The sequence below is a fragment of the Palaemon carinicauda genome, chromosome 11 (genome assembly GCF_036898095.1).
Source record: "Palaemon carinicauda isolate YSFRI2023 chromosome 11, ASM3689809v2, whole genome shotgun sequence".
Taxonomy (NCBI): domain Eukaryota; kingdom Metazoa; phylum Arthropoda; class Malacostraca; order Decapoda; family Palaemonidae; genus Palaemon; species Palaemon carinicauda.
The window spans coordinates 85,364,435-85,387,704 of record NC_090735.1 but is presented as its reverse complement, the minus strand read 5'-3'; the positions used below and the strand labels follow the sequence as shown (position 1 = coordinate 85,387,704).

Genomic DNA, 23,270 nt, shown 5'->3' with positions numbered 1-23,270 from the left:
ACGAGAGATAAAATGTTGGTTTTCTTACAGTAACTATGAAAAAAAAAAAAACACAGAAGCCGTATATAAGTAACCAACCTTCAAATTCTAGATTTCCTTTGCTGGTGGCCAGTAATTCGTTGCTTAAATACACGGTAATAGGCGCTGTCAATTTCAACTCAAGACGTGAACAAGGAACCAATAATTAGAGAAGATTAGAATCCTGTTTTTTTGTATACAATATTGATATATAGTATAACTGTCCCGCAAGAGGGGCAAATCCAACTCGACTCGATAGCTGTTCATCCCTGTATTATGATTTCTCATTAGCGTTCCATATTTTATAGCCGGGCGAACGCAGTTTTGGCAGCACCCATGGCGAATGAATGGGTGTCGGTGGGAACTACCTAGGAAAAAAGGACTCTTTAAGGGAGAGAATGGGAAAAGGAAAGAGCGAGGAACGGGGTTTCTGAAAAAATTGCTTTTACTGTGTAGTTCGGCTAAGTGGATTTCCCCCCCCCCACATTTTGGTGATTAAGGGCTTCTAAGCCTTAGCGGAAGGTCACAAGGCCTAATTATCACATTCACATGGAAATTAAAGCAAATCTGAAATCGCTGGTCTGAATTGAATTTAGATTTATGATTCTGAAATATATAACCCGGCGCTGGGGCCTGTGAGACTATTCAGTACCCAGATGCAATGGGGTGGGGGGGGGGGGGGCGCAAATACCCGCTATTGCACTATAGAAAAGTTAGAAGAGATTTTCCAGCAAGATGGAAGAAAAGAAGCGGGAACGGAATAGATAAAGTACAAGGATATAAAGGAAGTGCAGATAGCTAAGGACCCAAGGGACGCTGCAAAGACCCTAAAGTAATGACTACAGTGCACAGCCAGTCCGGTTAATAAGGAAATCTTGTATTTATCTTATTTTTCATTATCTCTTTTATGGTGATGCAGTGTGATAGCGTCTCATCAATTCTCAGTCAACTGATCGTTATTGGCTTGTTAAGTTAAGCAGTGAAATTTTGAACAGCTGCACAATGTGAGTAACAGATTGCCTCTCCCCGAGATGTCAGAATCATTCCTTGCATGTAAATGTGAGACTCCTAGTAGTCATATATCTGAATACGTGATAATCTCTCTCTCTCTCTCTCTCTCTCTCTCTCTCTCTCTCTCTCTCTCTCTCTCTCTCTCAGTTAAACTATAACTATTTTTCTTCTAAAAATGAGCCATCACTGAAGACCAAGTAAAAAATGTGCTTGTTGGTAAGCAGCATATGTCCTTTATAAGAGTAACAAATTGACTCACTTGTATAGTATGGTGCTTAAAGTAAAATTTGACAGTGAGTATCCTTTTATGCCGTATCCATTCTTCACACCTGTATCACTTACATTACGAATTAAAGTTAACTAAAAGGAAGAATATTATAGTAATTTTATGGCTTCGAGCAAATTGTTCATTCGTACATACATACATAAGCACACACATGCTTTGAAGATTAAATATTTTTGGCCTCCATATCTAGATACACTCATTTGTATATTATCCTTCATTGCTTAACATTAACACTTCAAAACGTTTAAAGGTCACTCATGAATGACGAAGGCAAAAAACAATGACAAGGCCCTAGAGATTGACCAAGGACCCTCTCGACCAGAGATAGGACCAGGGAGGGCCTGGCAATGGCTGCTGATACTTCAGCAGGCAAGCCTACAGACTCTTCCCCCCTTCCTTAGCTCATAAGGCTGTTGAGGTTGCAGACACTGCAAGAAACTATCGAGTTTGAGTGGGTCTCGAACCCAAATGCAGCAGATCGTCAGGAGGGACGTTTCCAATAGGCCAAGTGCAGCAGATCGCCAGGAGGGACGTTTCCAATAGGCTACCGCAACTGTTATACTAGTTCTAATGAAGTTTCAATAAAATGCATCTCCTATATCGGTGGTTTGCCATTTTACAGTTCTACCCACAATTATTGTCCAACCTTCCTGTTACAAGAGAAAACTGGAATCAATCTCATCTACTGATGTGACAAAATCATTTCAGCTTTGTCTAAGAGGAGAGGAGCTTCATAATTCAAATATTCTCCTTTTAGTATCAGATTTCCCTTATTGGTGCAGCTCATTTAATGCAGTATAAATTTATATCTCTCAATTAGGTATAATCTAAGTGGTACATTGAGAACTAAGTTAATATAGCTGTGGCTGAAATCTTCTGTAATTATCTATACTATAGTCTATTTTTTTAGCGGTGCATATTTGCACCGACTCACAAGGGTGCCCTTTTAGCTCAGAAAGGTTCCTGATACATGATTGGTCGGAAGTATTTTTGTCCGAACACCTTCATTGTTCTCAAATAATTACCATGTAATGTGGATTGAAATTATTTATTAACCCATATTTCTCCATCAGATATATGTTTTGTCAATAAGCAATGTGAAAGAATAAATATGTTATAAAGTATCGCCATGGTAAGTCTAAATTTAATAACACAATCCGCCGAAGTCAACGACAGCAGCTTATTTTCGGATGCACGCTTTGTAATTTTGTAATTTTTCACATATTTTAACACAAATTGGGATAAATTACACTAGGCATAAGTTAAACATGTTATTATGAATTTTCTTTGAATACCAGAATTTACCAAAAACATGGAATTAATTAAACTCGATATCTGTGAAAACTTATGGGGAGGTAAAAGAACAGCCTGCAGCGGCCTGGCGGGAAAACAATCCCTTCTGACTGTCATAGACGAAGTTTTTATTCCGGAATATAGTTTGGCCTATTCCTTTCAGTTTAAATAGCCTTGCATTGCCTCTCACCTAATATCTAACTATTTTCCCCGATATCCCTTCTTTCATATATGGGATATCCGCACTTCGATTACTTATTTCTTATCCTCTGTGGAAAGTGTTGGCTTCAAGGGAAGCGCGTGCTAGTCTCATTAAAATAGTGGAGAGGCGGGAATAATAATAATAAAAAAAATACTATGCTTGATTTCATTTGATATAATGTGGGCTACTGAGCAAGTTTACAGAATAGGCTATTCTTGCTACAAAGCATAAAATTTATGTTGTTATTATTATTTTCATACTTACTGACGTAAGGTACAAAACATAAGGAATCGTAGTGCGGATATCCCATATATGAAAGAAGGGATATCGGGGTAAATAGATAGATATTAGGTGAGGAACAGGAATGTGGGAAAATACTAAGCAAAATATTACAAAGAGAGACAATTCAAAACTATTTAAACTGAAAGGAATAGGCCGAACTATATTACGAAAAAAAAAAAAAAAAAAAAAACTGCTTCTGACAGTCAGAAGGGATTGTTTAACCGCCAGGCCGCTGCTGTCTGTTCTTTGACCTCCCCATAAGTTTTCACAAATATCGACCTTTATTAATTCCATGTTTTTGGTAAATTCTGGTATTCGAAGAAAGTTTATAATAACATGTTTAACTTATGCCTAGTGTAATTTATCCCAATTTGTGTTAAAATATGTGAAAAATTACAAAATTACAAAGCGTGCATCCGAAAATAAGCTGCTGTCGTTGACTTCGGCGGATTGTGTTATTAGATTTAGACTTACCATGACGATACTTTATAACATATTTATTCTTTCACATTGCTTATTGACAAAACATATATCTGATGGAGAAATATGGGTTAATAAATAAGTTTCAATTCATATTACTTGGTAATTATTTGAGAATAATAAGGTGTTCGGACAAAAATACTTTCGATCAATCAGGTATCAGGAACCTTTCTGAGCTAAAAGGGCACCACTGTAAGTTGGTGCAAATATGCACCGCTAAAAAAATACACTGTAGGTACCCATTTTAGATATTGCAACATCATCTTTATAAAATATCTCGGCTTATCGGATTTCGATTATAAATACAAATGTTCATTCGACAGTAATATGTAGTCACAATCAATTCTTATCCCTCTTTATATCTGGTTTGGTCTAATTCAACTGTCAGCTTTATTTAGAGTCTGAGGCAAAATTTAGAAGACATTTATCATGAAAATAATTTCTCCTTAGTTCCGAGGTCCTAAGACAGTGAATTCGATTTTAAAAGATTGTAGCTTAATTGCTGAAAAATATGAAAGTTCTTAAAAGGGAAGGGATGCTTAACTCTCCTCACTTTAGAAGCAGAATAATTAATAACTTTCTGTTTTGCCTTTTCAATATATTTCGGTTTTATGATGCTAAAGAATTGTAAATTATTCGCCCTCATTATATTCACAGCTATGTGGCACAATTAAATTTTCCCTTCTCACAAGTAATAAAGTCTAAGCAAATCAACAAAATCATGTGGCACAATTAAATTTTCCCTTCTCACAAGTAATAAGGTCTAAGCAAATCAACAAAATCATTCACCCTTTTCTACGTTTCCCCCGTGTCTCGCGATTTTCCTCAATTACAAAGTTGGATTTTGTTATCACACGATAAAAAAGTTCCACAATTGAATTTCTCATATTTACGGTGGTTCTATCCAGTATAAAATCAAATGAACTTCCTAAAATACTATTGTGATCATCCTCTCCAGCTTATTTTCCATTACTTTAAAGCATTTTTTTTTTCTAATTATTGTTCCAATTAATATTCCAACCCCCATTATGGTGAAGGCCCTCGCCATTATTAGTATTTTGTACCGAAGTCGCAAGAAATTTAATATCATCTTAACAATCTATATACATGTTCTTCACTCAAGGGTTAACTCCTGCACTGTAATAGTTCAGTGGCTATTTTCCTATTGGTAAGGGTAAAAGAGATTCTTTAGCTATGGGAAGCAGTTTTCTAGATGGACACTCCAAAATCAAACCGTTGTTCTCTAGTCTTGGGTAGTACCATAGCCTTTATACCATGGTCCTCCACTGTCTTGGGTTAGAGTCCTCTGGCTTAAGGGTACATTTAAAGTACCTATATAAAGAAGAGTAGCGCCGAACGAGTTACTGTACAATTGTTTTGTTTACGGGTGGCAGGCTACCAGCCAACAAATCTCTCAGTAGCCAGTGGCCGGCAAGACGCATTATTATGTCCACACTCTTTCTTTCTGTTTTACATATAATTAGTGACGTGATAGTACACAATGCCGTGCTGTTCTGCTTATGAGTGTGCCAATAGACCTAAAAAAAAAACATGTAACATCTTTAGGTTTCCAAGTAATCCTTTATCTCTCTCAATTTTATTGGGAATACTTTCCTTCATACCCCCCTCTCTCTCTCTCTCTCTCTCTCTCTCTCTCTCTCTCTCTCTCTCTCTCTCTCTCTCTCTCTCTCTCTCTCAAAGCCTGCCATTCCTGTGTGCACCTCTTTCCAATATATTTCCTTTTTATTACGAATATTTTCCCCACGTTTAAAACAAATGGAAACCAAATGTCTCCTCATTTAATTGCCTTTTTTCCCTAATATATCATAATCGATATCACGTGTTCACTCATATATCTGATCTTCACTTCTATATCACATAATATCAGCGCATCATATTTCAATACTATCCAGAAGTTCCACAACTTTATCTTACCTTCGCCACATATATTACGTACTATAACATATCTTCAAAATTTTATCACATTTTAATCATATATTATTATTATTATTATTATTATTATTATTATTATTATTATTATTATTATTATTATTATTATTATTACTTGCCAAACTATAACTCTAGTTGGAAAAGCAGGATGCTACAAGCCCAGGGGCCTCAATAGGGAAAATAGCCCAGTGAGAAAAGGAAACAAGGAAAAATAAAATAAATATTTCTTATATGAACTATAAACTTTAACAAAAGAAGAGGAAGAGAAATTAGATTGAATAGTGTGCCCGAGTGTATCCTCAAGTAAGAGAACTCTAACCCAAGGCAGTGGAAGACAGAGGCTATAGCACTACCCAAGAAATATGGATTTGCACAACATTAAAAAATGCATATAAATATATTACTAAAGCTATAAAGATTAGTAGATAATGAAAAATAAACTCACTATATATATATATATATATATATATATATATATATATATATATATATATATATATATATATATACATATATATATATATATATATATATATATATATATATATATATATATATATATATATATATATATATATATATATATATATATATATATATATATATATATATATATACAAACTAGTATATCTTATAACAAAACATATTTATAGTGAATACCGCAGGACCAGTGCAATTATATAATTCTACTATCGTGTACATCAACTGCAAAACTTTCTAGTACTCAAAAGATGCTATTGCTTTGTTGAATTTTGCAATATGCAAGATCGCACGTGACATAATCCTCAGGGAGGTCTCACTGAACTGAAGACTTCCTACGTTTAGAGAGGCTATATTGAGAAAAGAGGGTTGGAATTTCATTCCACCGTAGTTTTCGGTTTTTATTAACCCGTTTATTTTCAAACTCATCCTTTTCAAAGTGCTCATGCGAAGCCATAAATTATTATTAGAAACCAATACTATGATAAAACGATGTCATACTCGACCACTAATATGTTATTAAGATACTTGGGACGATTGACATAAAAGCAGTAAAGATACAGCCATGTCCTTATAATACTGTATTAGGCCTAATTTTGCTTCTAATAGCATATGTAATAGAGAAAAAATATATAGTGTAGAAGCTAGGCTACAATCAAATGAAGAGTAATGGTAATAAATGGAGTATGCAGATGCAGAAAACACGAATTCATGTTCAATAAACGCAAAATCATATATGAATAACCATACATGACATATATATTATGCTCACAGTAAACAAAAAGTGTGAAACATTTGACAATTCTATCGAGAGCGAATTCATTTTCTACCAGCTGGGTTTCTCTCATCTCTCAATTTATTCTCTCTAAGGTTCTTCAACTTGAAGGGTACCTGCAGTTCTATTAAAACCTGGATTAATCATTCTACAATAATACATCTTCAAAGCTTTAATTTGTAGATGTGAGAGAGAGAGAGAGAGAGAGAGAGAGAGAGAGAGAGAGAGAGAGAGAGAGAGAGAGAGAGAGAGAGAGAGAGAGAGAGAGGCTGAACCGCCAGTACGAAGGGCTTCCCTACTGGCTGTTGGATACAAATTGGCGACCTGTTTTGAGGTTGGCGCTACTCTTGTTTTATATGGGTATTCTAGGTACACACAGGCACACTATTCTGTTTCCTTTCTTTTCCTCACTAGACTATTTTTCTTGTTGTAGCCCTTAGGCTTATAGCATCCTGCTTTTCCAATTGGGGTTGTAGCTCAGCTAGTAATGATACAATGATTTCCTATTTCGCTAGACATTAGGGCCTCTATCTTTTTAACCATTTGAAGCTTCTTATTTCTTATGAGCCCTATGTAATGCATTTAGACATCATCTGCTCTCTATCTGATTTATAGGTTAATTAAAATCATAAACATCAAAAGGTAGTTCTCGTTTTGAGGCCCTCATCACCATTCTATAATTTACATAAACATCATGTACTTAACATGATCTACGCATACAGTATATACAATATATGTGCATCATGTAAACAAACTAAAACTTATATAGCTTTCTCAGATGTTGTTACTATCGTTAGCATGAACGTTTCACCCTTATTAAATAAACAAGGCACAATCACACATCGATTGTTTTTAACCTCAAGTGATGCCATGGCATAAATAATGACTCGATTGGGCATCTTTCCTAGTAGATAAGATTTATTTTTCATATTTAGGGGAGCAGTCAGTATAGATTTAATGAGTGATTTGCCTAAAACTAAAAATTTCGAAAATAGTTTGTCAATTAGAAGCCTATCTTGATAGTACAATTGCTGGCTTTCTGTAGATCAAGCTTCAAGAAACTTATGTCCACATAATATCAATGACTACATTGTATGAGCCTATGTAATAGATGACAATTATTGTCTTTCAAAAAAGTAATTAAGGGCGATACAGTAATTTATTCATAAAATTTCTTATGCAAACATTCTTATAGCTCTAGTTGATTACGCTTCCATAGTGTAGCCTACTGACTCTTGTCTGTTGAGAACCCATTTGATTTGCTAGTCTTATCCATGCAAATAAAGATATCAATCTTTGGCGGTGCGAAGAAGAAACTGGATGCTTGAGTAATTCTGGGATGAAGATCCTTAAAGATCATTGGAAATGCGTCCATGAGAGCGCCTTTACTTTCCTAAACCAGTAACGATGAATGACAAGCATGATTAATTAATCTACTGAATGAAAGAACGTTTCACTATAAACATGCGTATGTAAGCAGCATGAACGAAGGACTGAATCGTTTGTATCGTGACAGACATGCAATGCCCCTACCTGAGTATAGTGGCCCGTGGCTTTGTTGAACCGGAAGGGGTCGACGTTGCCTTTCTGGAAGCCATACTGATTGACCTCATCGAACCAGGCCTCGATCTGCTTAGCAAAGTCCGGAGTGTCACCTACATCTCGGTCGAAAGTCCAGGTCGCTGCAACGTTTTGGCCGACCGTAAATCGTTCTGTTAAGGGAGAAAGGAAATACGTTAGTGAGGAAAATCTTAATCATCGAAGATAATATTGAAAAGAAAATAGAAAAATGTCAAGAAGTTGAATTAGAAAAAAAAACCCAGAAATAAACACTAGAAGAATCTGAGGTGACGCAACTAGGTGAAGTCCTAACCCTAAGTCTTCTGAACTAAGGAAGGTAAGGGAGAAAAAATTATCAACGAAGCAAGTTTGCTCAAGACAAATAAAAAATAATATATTAATAAAGAGCTGCAATGCTACAGCCTATCCATGCACACAGAAGTATATGTAATTTTGTTATCCAACTGCATGCTGGATCCAGGTGGCTTTAACCTTCTATTTTTTGTGGACTTCAGTCGGAAAGAGAGTACTACCGTCATTTTTTCACATAGTTGGTGCGATACACCACAGGTGTACACATAAACCAATAGAATTTTGCGTGTATACGTACGCGCTTCAAATTGAGAAGAAATCATGTACAAGGGAATGCAACTGAGTCACGGTTTGCGTACAAATGCAATCAATACTATATTACAAACCCGAACTTTGAAATAATGTGAATAAACATTAATTTGAAGCTTCTTTCTGGGAATTTAATTCCATGGTAACAATTATAGGCTATAGAACTAACTGCACCATATATGGCTATCACTACATTAAAAGAAGGATATAGAACCATGTTTCCCCAAAATGGATACCACATGTGATGTGAAAGAAAATTATCTTTATTTGATCTCTGGATTATTGGTTGGAAATAAGATTATTTTGCGATGACAAAGATTTCTTTCTGGTAACTAATTAGGAGATAAAATGGATGGAACAGTAAAATATTCTTAGACAATACTATTAGACAAATAGGGAAAGGTGTCGTGCATTAACATATACACCCTATATGATCTAGATAAATATCTCTATATAAATTAATTATTGGGCATTTTGTTTTCTCTGAAGTAAGTCCCTTGTTATGGAAATGGGGTAATGTTGAATATATATTTATATATAATAATATATATATACATACATAAATACTATACGTACACACACACACACACACACACACACACACACACACACACACACACATATATATATATATATATATATATATATATATATATATATATATATATATATATATATATATATATTATTATATTATTCTAATAATTGCAGTATTGATAAGGATACTAATAAGAATGATTGAATAATAATATCAAGCGGGAACCTACTCAATTCTCCTGTTCAAAGATTGAAAAGGAGAATTGAGCAGGTTCTCAAAAGTTCTCTTAGTATTCTAATTTGTACATTTTACTGATATAGTAATGGGGATTTGTTCTTCTATCCTTAGACTATTATGAGTTATTATACTACTACTACTACTACTACTACTACTACTACTACTACTACTACTACTACTACTACTACTATTATTATTATTATTATTATTATTATTATTATTATTATTATCTAAGCTACAACCCTACTTGGAAAAGCAAGATGTTATAAGCCCAAGGGCTCCAACAAGGAAAAATAGCCCAGTGAGGAAAGGAAATAAGGAAATAAATAAACGGTATAAGAAATAATGAAAATTAGAATTAAATATTTTGAAAACATTAACAACATTAAAACAGATATTTGATTTATAAACTATAAAAGGACTTATGCAAGCCTGTTCAATATAAAAACATTTGCTGCGAGTTTGAACTTTTGATGTTCTACTGATTCAACTACCCAATTAGTAAGATCATTCCACAACTTGGTCACAGCTGGAATAAAATTTCTAGAGTACTGTGTAGTATTGAGCCTCATGATGGAGAATGCCTGACTATTAGAATTAACTGTATACCTAGTATTACGAACAGGATGGAACTGTCTGGGAAGTCTGAATGTAAAGGATGGTTAGAATTATAAATAATCTTATGCAACCTGCATAATGAACCAATTGAATGACGGTATCAGAGATTAATATCTAGATCAGGAATAAGAAATTTAATAGAACTTAAGTTCCTGTCCAACTATATCAGACGAGAATCAGCAGCCGAAGACCACACAGGAGAATAATACTCGAAACAAGGTAAAATGAAAGAATTAAAATACTTCTTGAGAATAGATTGATCTCCAAAAATCTTGAAAGACTTTTTCAATAAGCCAATTTTTTTATGCAATTGAAGAAGACACAGACCTAGTGTTTCTCAAAAGTAAATTTGCTGTTGAGAATCACATCTAAAATTTTAAAAGTCATACAAAGTTAAAGAAACATTATCAATGCTGAGATCCGGATGTTGAGGAGCCACTGTCCTTGACCTACTTACAATCACACTTTGAGTTTTGTTAGGATTCAACTTCATACCCCATAATATGCACCATGCACTAATTTTAGCTAGATCTCTATTAAGGGATACAGCAACCACAGATCTACATTCAGGAGATGGAATTGATGCAAAGAGAGTAGCATCATCTGCATATGCAACATACTTGGTTTCTAGACCAAACCACATGTCATGTGTATACAGTATAGTATGAAAAGTAATGGGCCAAGAACACTACCCTGTAGAACACCAGATATCACATTCCTATAGGCCTACTCACTATGGTGCCTATCAGCAACAACTCTTTGCGATCTCTTACTTAAAAATTCAATAATGATGCTAAGAAATGACCCACCCACTCCCAACTGTTTGAGTTTGAAAGCAATGGCCTCATGATTAACACGGTCAAAGGCAGCACTAAAATCAAGGCCAATCATACAAACTTCCTGATCACATTCAAGGGATTTCTGTACAGCATCGAGATTCTAAGAAGGACATCACATGCTCCAAGGTCTTTAGGAAAACCAAATTGCAAACTAGGGAACAGATGATTACCTTCTGAAAACCTATCAAAGGCCGATTCACATGACCCATTTTCTTTCCGACAGGCAGTCTGCCATTTAAGCGGCGTCCAGCTTTCTTGCGTGTATTCACACGACCCGTCAGGATGACGGCGGCCCTCGGTCGTCAGCCGTCCGAGTCAGCTTGGCTTTCTTCCCAAGAAACCACGGCCGGTTTAACGGCCGTTAGCCACCCAAACAGCGGGTGGATGATGCTACATTTGAAGGAGGACCTGTATCGTACTCGTTGGTTTTGTGGCCTGCAACATCGACTTTTCCTCATAGTCATAGAGATAGAGTGTACGGTTAGTTCATTGTTGACAGTTGACACCATGGATGAAAAGTTAATTGAGGAATTGTTTGGCATGATGAAATTTTTTCTTTTGCGAAGTAAGGAAATTTGTTTTCAGAGATTAGAATAAGGGCAACTTTTTGTTTTAATTAAGCTTCTTCTTTATTGTGAATCAATTACCTTAATGAAATTCTTTCATTGTTTGCAATTTTTTACCTTAAGATATGGCTTCTTGGTAATTTGTATTGTTCTTGGGTAGGCCTATTTACATCTTTTGTAGCAAACAGATAAACTTTGCTTCTGACATTCTGAAACTTTGAAAAATTTTCACTTCATCATCTGCCTGTTCTTTATACAGTGTCCAGAACTCTCCCTCCCGCTTTTTTTTTCTTTAATGACTGATGTACCAATATCCTTTCCTTTTTTTTGTTGGAATCTATCTTTCTCCTCCTCTTCTAGTAGAAGAGCAAATGTCGCCAAATTTCTAATGCTGAGAGAATTATCTCCCATGATACTCACGTGACAGATTCTAAGTAAACAATGAAAACTGCGCCGGGATAAACGGGCAGGGAACGTCTCGTGTGAATTTACAACATTTCGGCAGCGTTTAGCCACCGGCTTGCCTGTTGGAAAGAAAACGGGTCATGTGAATCAGCCTTAAGACGTTTTGCCAAAAGACGTTCAAAAACTTTAGATAATATGGGAGTTAGGGAAATTGGGCGGTAATCAGTTGGACTTGAGCTACCACAAACACATTTATATAGTGGAGTAACATTACCAATTCTCCAACAAGTGTTAAAAGCTCCTCTTCTTGCTAAATTGCACAAAATAATAGATAACTTTGGAGCTAAGGAATCTGCAGTCTTTATAAAAAACAAAGGAAAAATAGCATTTGGATATACACCTCCATAAGCATCAAGGTTCATCAACAGAGCTTTAATTCCACGAGATTGAAAAGCTAAACTAGTTAGTTTAGCTTCGGGAAAACAGGAATGAGGAAGTTGGAGTTTCTCATTATTCTGCTTGCTGTCAAACACATCTGCCAAAAGGCTTGCCTTTTCCTTTGGACAGTGAGCGACAGAACCATCTGGTCTAAGTAAAGGAGGAACTTTTGCATCTACACCAAAAAGTGCAGATTTAAGGGTAGTCCACCACTTATACTCCTGGGTTGTACCAGAAAGGGTTTATTTAATGGTTAAATTGTATTATTTTTCAGTTGAAGCATGATCTTTCTGAGCTAAAGGTCTAAGCTGAGCATAGTTATTCCAGGTCTAATCTGATCTGTTACCCTTCCAAAGATGATAGGCCTCCTGCTTTTCCAAATAAGCACGTCAGCAATCATCATTGAACCATGGTTTGTCCTTCACTTGGTACCTTAGTACACGAGAAGGGATACGCCTATCAATTATGCAAACTAGATTCTCATTCAAAGGGACTACAGGATCAACACTACTATACAACTGTGACCAATTCAAGCCCAAAAGATCATGAAAAATCCCATTCCAGTCTGCTTGAGATTTCATATAAATCTTACATAAGTAATATACACCAGGGACAGGCTGCTCAGTCTTCACTACTAATGAAATCAAGGCATGATCAGATGTCCTCAACTGGAGAACCAACCTTACTTGTTACAATGCCAGGGGAGTCGGTGTGTACGAGGTCCAAGCAGTTATCAGACCTGTGAGTAGCTTCACTTATGATTTGCTTACAGCCTGATTCAGAGGCAAAGTCTAAAGCTCTTAAGCCATAGCGATCGGTAGGAGAAACAGAATTTAATCACTCCCTATGGTGAGCATTGAAATCACCATCAAAGACAAAAGAGGCCTTTCTATCATCTTCTTGTATATCAGCCATAATGGTAAGAAGACTATCGAAGATAGAATCATCCATGTTAGGATTCTGGTAAATCGAACACAAATAGAAGTTGCTATGTCTGCCACAAACTTTTACTACCTGAATCTCATGACATCCGCATTCATAGCTGGACTTATGAGAAGCAGGGTACGCAGTCTTAATATACACCGCCATCCCCCTGGCCCTAGGGATGGCATTGTGTTTCAACATTATTGGCTTTTTAAAACCAGTTAAAGGAGCTCAGATGAGTGCCTCATATTAGAAACCAAAGTTTCAGAGCACAAAAGAATATCATACTGTCCGGAAGTAATATTTGCATGAAGACCACGAATATTGCAATACAGTAGACGACATTGACGAAATCTAGGACGAACTGGTCCTGGATTTTGCTCAAGGTGTCCAGAGAGCATAAGAATTAATGATGATAAAAAAGATACATCATACTTAAAAACCAAATTAACATGAATGATAACAAGAACAATATGTAGAGAAATATAAATAAAGTGATTGATCAAACTCATAGACTATAGAAAAAAAACAGTCAGAAAAACTAGTCAACATGGAGGAGCTGATACACCATGCAAGGTTAAATACCCTTCAGGATAGCCACTTCAACTGAAGGGAGAACAGTAAGGATGGTTTTGAAAAGTAAAAGAATCAGATAAAGAAAAGACAACCTCTTGATAAGCCACCAGGCATCCATGGCCATTATATTAAGCCTGCCCAACACACCATTTCAAAAAAATAAGAGGACATATATATATATATATATATATATATATATATATATATATATATATATATATATATATATATATATATATATATATAAGATAGAACAGTGTGCCCAAGAGTACCCTCAAGCAAGAGAACTCTAACACAAGACTAAAGAACAACAACAACAATAATAATAATAATAATAATAATAATAATAATAATAATAATAATAATAATAATAATAGAAGGAGAATGCAATCTTGTGTCGATGCAGTGAGCATTTGGCCGATTAGTTTGGCCGATTAGTTGACGTCTAGGATACGAGGGAACGGAGTTGAATGTCTCCAAAGGTCAAAGGATAAGTATTAATTTAAGAATACCTGAGGTACTGATTTATGACGATGTAAGGAGAGAAAATAAATGGTTGGAGAAGGAAGAGATAAAAGGAGTTGCTGTAGAATAGTAGTGACAGGAATTGAGTAATAATCCATGTTTTTGTAAGATATAACAACTGCAAGAATTACAGAAAAATATAGTTTCTTAAGGTATTCAGTACTGTGTCGTAGGAAATTAAATGAGATCGCAAAACAGGTAACAGGTATTCGTAAAGAAAAAAAAAAGACAATAAGGATCAGACATAAAAGAGTGCGTGGATCAAGCGATTGGTATAAAACCTCTTTTTCTGAGAACTTTGAAAGTGAAGGGGAAAATTCTGCATATCGCATACTTGGGCTTATAAAAGACTAAAGATAGAATCAGCAGAGAAGCAATGTAGAGGGTGAGGAGAATGTATGCTATAGAGATAACTTGTTGATGGCAATGGAAGGAAAACAGGCGTTGCAATATGTAGACAGGTTTCTTGTTAAAGCTGTCTGAGACCGTGACTAGGGTGTGTTGAGTCACCATTAGGATGCTGATTGATATACAGTATTCATGAATAGACGTAATGCAGGGAATCAGAAGAAGGTCGTTGATGTACTGTTGGTGCAAACGGGTAAGTTGAGAAAAATATGAATAGTGCGGGAAATGATGTGGCGGGATGTAAAAAACAAACCCCACATCCTTGAATTGATCTTACTGTCATTAGTTCCACAACACAAAATTTCCGCTTACTTTATCGGCAACTGGACTCTTAGACAGAAAGAATATATATTTAAACTACTTCAATCCTCAAACTACATATCTTAATTTAATACTAATCTAACACTCGTCAAATATCCAACACAGTCTTATAATCTAACATACAAATACTATACACACACACACACACACACACACACACACACACACACACACACACACACACACATATATATATATATATATATATATATATATATATATATATATATATATATATATATATATATACACGTAGCATTCAATTACTTTTTTAATATAAAAAACTAGTTTGATTCCGGGCTTATTCGTTGTCGTCATCATAATCATAGTCACTCGATAATGAGTAAATTCCTTTCCAGGCCGAGTCATTAACAACCACATGGCAATTCTCTAGGATCAGTCCATTCAATGCCCCTATATATGCAGGGGCATCCGTATTCTATCAGCATGTAATATCAAGATTTCCTCAGGAGGAATTACGGTCTAAAGTAAATAAATATAAAAAAAAAAAAAAACATTCGCGAATGCTCCACCCTAACTAAACCATCTCACAGTGATAAGAAATGAATAATAAACCGATTCTATCATTCACAAACATGTCAAGCAATGATAAATCATCATCATCATCATCACCATCCTCATTATAGTGCCTCAGACATGTCCTTCCACTCTCATCTGCTTATGGTCTTTCTATGCCTGTCTATATTCGTAATTTTTTTTTTAACTCGTTAATCCATTGTTTTCTCTTCCTTTCCCTGCTTCCTTTGCAATCTCTAGGGACCCCTTCTGTTATTCTCAATGTCCATCTATTATCTGTCATTTTCATTTGTCCTACCCACGTCCATTTCCTTTTCTTACGTGTTGCTAGAATATCCTCTACTTCAGTTTGTTCTCGTATGCATGTTACTCTTTTTATGTCTTTTAGTGTTATTTCCATTATTATTCTTTCCATAGCTCTTTGAGTTGCAGCTAGCTTATGTTTTAAGGCTTCAGTAAGGCTCCAAGTTTCTGATGCATAAGTTAAAACTGGTAGGACCATCAGATTAAATACTTTTCTTTTAAGAGGAAGTGGCATTTTACTTTTCATAATCTCATTGTGTTTACCAAAAGCTCCTCATCCCGTACTTATCCTTCCTTTAATTTCGGCCTTATGTCCTGGGAAACACTTACTGTCTTTCCTAAGTACGTATATTCTTTAACAATTTCTTGAGGTTCGTTCATAACTCTTATTTATTGTCTCTGCATTTTCATTGAATATCATCTTGATTTTACTCATATTCATTACCATTCCTAAAAATCTGCTTTCGTTATTCAAATATTCTATCATCTTTTGCAATTCCTCCCATGATTCACTAAACAAGACTATGTCATCTGTAAATCCTAAGTTATCAAAGTATTCCCCACTAATATTTATTCCTACATTTTCCCAATGTAAATTCTTAAAAACTTTTAGGTATACTTTGAATGATTTATGAGAGATGAAGTTTTCCTGTCTAATTCTTTCTCAAATGGAATTTTCTCACTATCTTAATGTAATTATAGGATCTATTCCTTGTCTTTGAAAGACTTTCATTACTCCTGAGGTTTTACCTGAATTAAAAGGTTACTCATATTGGTTTGTCATACTCTGGTGATTTTTCTATTAACTGGCTAATTACATAACAATGGTCAGTTGTTTAATACCCGCTTCTAAATCCTGCCTGCTCTCTTGGCTGATTAAGGTCTAACTGTCTTTCTATTCAGCCTTGTATGATCATTGTAAATATTTTATATATTACTGCGAGTAAACTTATTGGGCGATAATTTTTTCAGGTCTTTTATGTCTTTCTTTTTTTGTGTGTGAATTAGTACATTATTATGATAAAGTTTTCCAAGCTGTAGGTATAGAAGCATTCTTGTAGACATTTTGTGTGAGTATTACTACTATGAAATCTCCTCTATCTATTATTACACCAATTGTTAGGCCATCTTCTCCTGCTGGTTAGCGTCTTCTCATGCCTTTTAATGTATTCTTTACTTCTACTGTAACGTTTGGTACCAGCTCAGGTGTTTCATTATTTCTATTGGCAAGGATATTTTCTATATCATTATTATACAGCAGTGTAAAGAAATTCTCTACAATTTTTATCACTCCATCTCTTTTGCTGATAATATTTCCATTTGCATCCTTTGAAGTAAACATCTGTTAGCGTCCTCTTCAAAGTCTTCTTTTCATTAATCTTATGCTTCTTTCTTTAATGTCTCCACAATTTTGGTCTGAGTGTGTTTACGAATGTCTAGGATTTTAGTTTGTTTACTGTTCTGGATTTTTCTGATAATTCTATTCCATCTCTTTTGGATTTTATTTTCATTTCCAATCTTTTCTTTATTAGAGTTTTGGTCTTTTCTGATACTTTTCCTTTTCCTTTTCCTACGTAGACTACTCTTCCGAAGTTGATAGTAAATAAATAAATCCAAAATACAAATCTATATTCTTACAAAGCTGGTCTACATGGAAGTAGAATATTTTTATTCACATATTTTATTTGTGTCTTTAAGAGTTGTATAGCCAGCTCGGAAGGTGGGTCCCACTCATGTAGGATTAAGTTAATGTATGTAAATTACGTAAAACTTTCGTCATCCATTTAGTTATATTTTCATTCAGCTCTGTATATGTAAATTTACATTATTTTAAAGAATTAAATTTTCATTTTGCATAGTTTTATTACGAAGTCTTATGTAACTTGTTAAGAAGAATGTATGACACACACACTAGGGATTGCCTCATGTTTCCACGAGGTTGGAAGTTGCATGAAGATTCTAGACTAAAGTTTATTTTCTTTTTAATGTTGCGAGAGGAAGTGGGCGGAGTTAGCCGAGTGAGTTGACTCACTATGTAGCGATAGTACCCTACTTCAAAATGCTAAGTTGGCAACCTTACGCCGCTAAAGCCATGCCCCCATGCTACGAGAATGATTTACTAGAAGTTTCTAGAGTGAATTAGGTTGATATATAAGAGCCTAGCAATGCATAGGAAACAGAGAGATCCAGCCTGACCCTCAGAAACCGCCATCATCCGACAGTCCTCTCACCAGGATCTATCCAGCCACTACGTGTCCTCTCTCCAATGTGCATAGTGTTTCTTCTCAAACGTGCATGGTGTTTTCTGTCAAATGTGAATAATGTTTGTTCAAACATTGGAATTCCTGTGGTTAAAGTTGTAAGAAGTGCCATGTATATGTGAGTACAGTGATACTGTAAAAATTAATTGGTTTTGTGACTGGCTTTCTGTGATTAGGTTAGAAAGTGATGTGTATTTATTTTTGCTTAACTGTTTGGTAACCATGTGTGAGCCTAAGGACTTAAGAGTAACAGTCACGTATATGTAAATGTAATTTTGATTTATTTTATATGGTGTTAAAGTGTCAACTTTTTTTCATTAATTGTTAAAATTAGATATTTTCACAAATTAATTTCAAGTGAAACAAGAGATTGTTTAATTTTTTTCAAAGTATAATTCTGTCTTAGTCTAAGGTCTAGTTGAGATTTAATATTTCAAGTGATTTATTTTTAAGGTTATTTTTTTAAATTATTTTCTTTCTATAAAATATTCTTTTTTTTTTCAGTGTGTATTATTTCGATCATCAATACTTATTCCAGTGCTTCGCACGTATCGCCTGACTAATAACCGAAGTAAGAGGTTGATTTAAGAATAGTTCCTATTAAAAGTAAATTAATCACCTAGTTTTGTTTTGAGTGTAAAGAGACCTATAGATATTCAGTGTTCATATATATATATATATATATATATATATATATATATATATATATATATATATATATATATATATATATATATATATATATTGTTTTCTGGGAGTTGCATATTATTCTCAGAGCTCAGAGGATTTCTATTGTGTATCACATCATGTAATATAAAGCACGTGAGGTTTGGAACTCGAGAATATATGTAATTCGCTAGTTGTAATAATATATATATATATATATATATATATATATATATATATATATATATATATATATATATATATATATATATATATATATATATGTATATATATATATATATATATATATATATATATATATATATATATATATATATATATATATATATATATATATATATATATATATATATATATATATATATATATATATATATATATATATATATATATATATATATATATATATATATATATATATATATATATATATATATATATATATATATATATATATATATATATATATATATATATATATACGATTATGGCTCCTTGGTCTGGGCACTAAAAGTATATTATACTATGGATTGTGACTGGGAACCAAACATATAATATTATATATACTACAACTGGCAAGTTAATCAACTTCTCGAATTCCAAACTTACTTGTTTGCTTTTACATTAAAATTGTTACACTTTTTGAGACAGTTAATTAACTCCCAGACAGCAATATATAAAACACTGAATATCTAAAGTTCTCTTAAGAACACTCAAAACTAAACTGGGTAATTACTCTTCAGTATTATTTAAAACTTACCGTGGTTATTAACAAGATACAAGCGGAATCTGATTCTAAACAATGGTGATTGGAATGATACACTCTTTACAAAAATAAATATATTCTATATAGATTACAACAATTTGAAAAGAATGTATATAATAACAAAATAAATCCCTTGAATTATTAAGTGTGAAGAAAACTTAGAAAAAGACAAAAATTATACAATCTGAAAATTATATAGGAACTTGACTTGAAGTATCAAATCCGAATAAACCTTAGACTAAGACAAATGAAATAATGCAATGTAAATTAAACAAAAGCTTGAAATTAAATCTGAATAATACAATATTCAAGTTTGATACTTGATGAAAATATATAACCAGATCTTGATACAAAATCTAACATCTCTACAGGGCGTTTACTAAACTTTACAAAATGCCAATACTTACTCTTATACAATGAATTAAAAATCACCGTTTCGTCTTACCTATCTTTGCGACACACGATTTGCTTTGGGGCACAGAGTCACTTAGGAGAGGACACACTATATGTACTGAACACTTTCAAAAATAATACACTGGGTTGTGTGTGAGAGTGAGAGAGGTGAGGAGATGACAACCTTAAGGCTGGTAATCTTTATCTCTATCTCTGTAACCTTAGTGTTCGCCTTTTATATAAAACCTAACTGCTTCCAGAAACTTCCCAATGAACTGGGAAGCGTGGTGGGGCCAGCAAAAGGCGTGTCAGAGTTACCAAGTATCGCTCTCCCGAACGCTACTCACGCCACGTCATACGGCTCTCTCGGTCAGCTAGGTCTGCCCGCGCTTTATCCCCGAAATAAAAAAAAAAGATAACATCCTATCACTAGGTCCTTCGCAAAATTTCCAAAGCATGTGTATAGAATTTTCCATAGCACATGTTACTGAGCATTCTCTCTCAAATATGAAGCAATATCTCATAAAATATGAAAGAACATTACCTAAGCCCTTATTCATATCATGTATGATCAAATGACACTCTCAAATAGATTATGTAAGACTTCGTAACAATATTTCGGGAAAAAAAAGTTAATTCTTAGAAATAACGTAAATTTACATATAATAACTTGAATAAAGAATACGATGAAATTCACGACAGAAGTCTTACATAATTTACATTTAAATCATAAATCTACATAAGAGGAGCAACTGTATTTATTCTACAATAGACCAGCTTCGTAAGAATATATATATATATATATATATATATATATATATATATATATATATATATATATATATATATATATATATATGTATATATATAAGCAATAGACCAGCTTCGTAAGAATACATACATATATATATATATATATATATATATATATATATATATATATATATATATATATATATATATATATATATATATATATATATAAGCAATAGACCTGCTTCGTAAGAATATATATATATATATATATATATATATATATATATATGTATATATATATATATATATATATATATGTATATATATATATATATATATATATATATATATATATATATATATATATATATATATACATATATATATATATATATATATATATATATACATATATATATATATATATATATATATATATATACATATATATATATATATATATATATATATATATATATATATATATATATATATATATATATATATATATATATATTCTTACGAAGCTGGTCTATTGCTTATATATATATATATATATATATATATATATATATATATATATATATATATATATATATATATATATATATATATATATATATATATATATATATATATATATATATTCTTACGAAGCTGGTCTATTGTAGAATAAATACAGTTGCTGCTCTTGTGTAGATTTAAGATTTATATGTAAATTACGTAAGACTTCTGTCGTGAATTTCATTGAATTCTTTATTTAAGTTATTATATGTAAATTTACGTTATTTCTAAGAATTAACTTTTTATTTCCCGAAATATTGTTACGAAGTCTTACATAATCTATTTGAGAGTGTCATTTGATCATACATGATATGAATAAGGGCTTAGGTAATGTTCTTTCATATATATATATATATATATATATATATATATATATATATATATATATATATATATATATATATATATTTATACATACATATATATATATATATATATATATATATATATATATATATATATATATATATATATATATATATATATATATATATATACAATCCCTCAAGATTTTCACTACCGTCATAACTTATCTATTAAAAAATGTAAACAACATACCGTACTTTCAAATATTCCAACAGTCGAGGTTGTTACAAGCAATCGTTATACAAAGTACCTGGTTCGTTTGCGACCTCTCCTTCTCCTACACTGTGAATGAATTTTGCAAACCAACAAAAAGAATAAATAATCAATCATCCACAATGATGCTGTCAGTAGTAGGTAGGGATATTAAAGATTAATTGCAGAAACTAGTGTACGAGTTTGAGAGTTTTTGCACTTAAGATTGAATACAAGATACAAGATAGATTAAGGCTATTAGGATAAATGGAAACCCCCCAAAAATGGAGCAATGAATGTTAATACGGGCAGTGTTAAATGGAACTGATTGATTTGCATAGATACTTAGAACTAAGTATACTGGGTGAAGATAAGATGAGAAAAAGAAGACTGGCAAAAGACTTACCGAGGAAACCAAGGTGATTATATATGAAGGGATTGTTGAGCTAACCATCCTGTATGAAAATCAGTGCGAATGTGAATGTGAGTAAAAGAATTAAAGTCTGCAGCTAATCAGATGAATCCTTCAAAAAATGTACATGGTGTAAATATAGAGGCCAAGGAATGTAGTGCTGGCAAGATAGTGGTGAAGGATGCAATATATGTAGAGGTGTTCAAAGTTTCCCTGATGAGCCTTCAATGAAGATGTATGTTGCGGAAGTTTTCTGAACAAGGGGTTCATCCCCGATTCAACAGATAAAGTAGGTAAGTAGCAATAATTATTATATCGGCTTTGATTTAGAATAGGAGAATGTCCTAATCGTATATATATATATATATATATATATATATATATATATATATATATATATATATATATATATATATATATATATATATATATATATATATATATATATATATATATATATATATATATATATATATATATATATATATATATATATATATATATATATATATATATATCTCTTCTTCTTCTTCTTTGTCTACATCTTTTCCCACTTCTATGTGGGGTCGATGTTTCTGGTCAGCTTTCACCATCTACCTCTGTCCCACACCTCATCACCGGTTAACCCCTTTGATCGAAGGTCATCCTTGATACAGTCCACCCACCTTCGCTTTGGTCTG

At 33.1% G+C, this 23,270-nt stretch overlaps 1 protein-coding gene across 7 annotated transcripts in view; it reads right to left on the bottom strand.

Annotated features, from left to right (window-relative positions):
* Positions 1-23,270, bottom strand: part of LOC137650081 (venom allergen 5.01-like) — a 613,638-nt gene that overhangs the window by 49,902 nt on the left and 540,466 nt on the right. For all 7 annotated transcript variants that reach the window (XM_068383159.1, XM_068383153.1, XM_068383154.1 and 4 more), the window contains one exon: positions 8,311-8,489. In XM_068383159.1, coding sequence (XP_068239260.1) covers positions 8,311-8,489 — 179 coding nt within the window. The remainder of the gene's footprint in view (positions 1-8,310; positions 8,490-23,270) is intronic.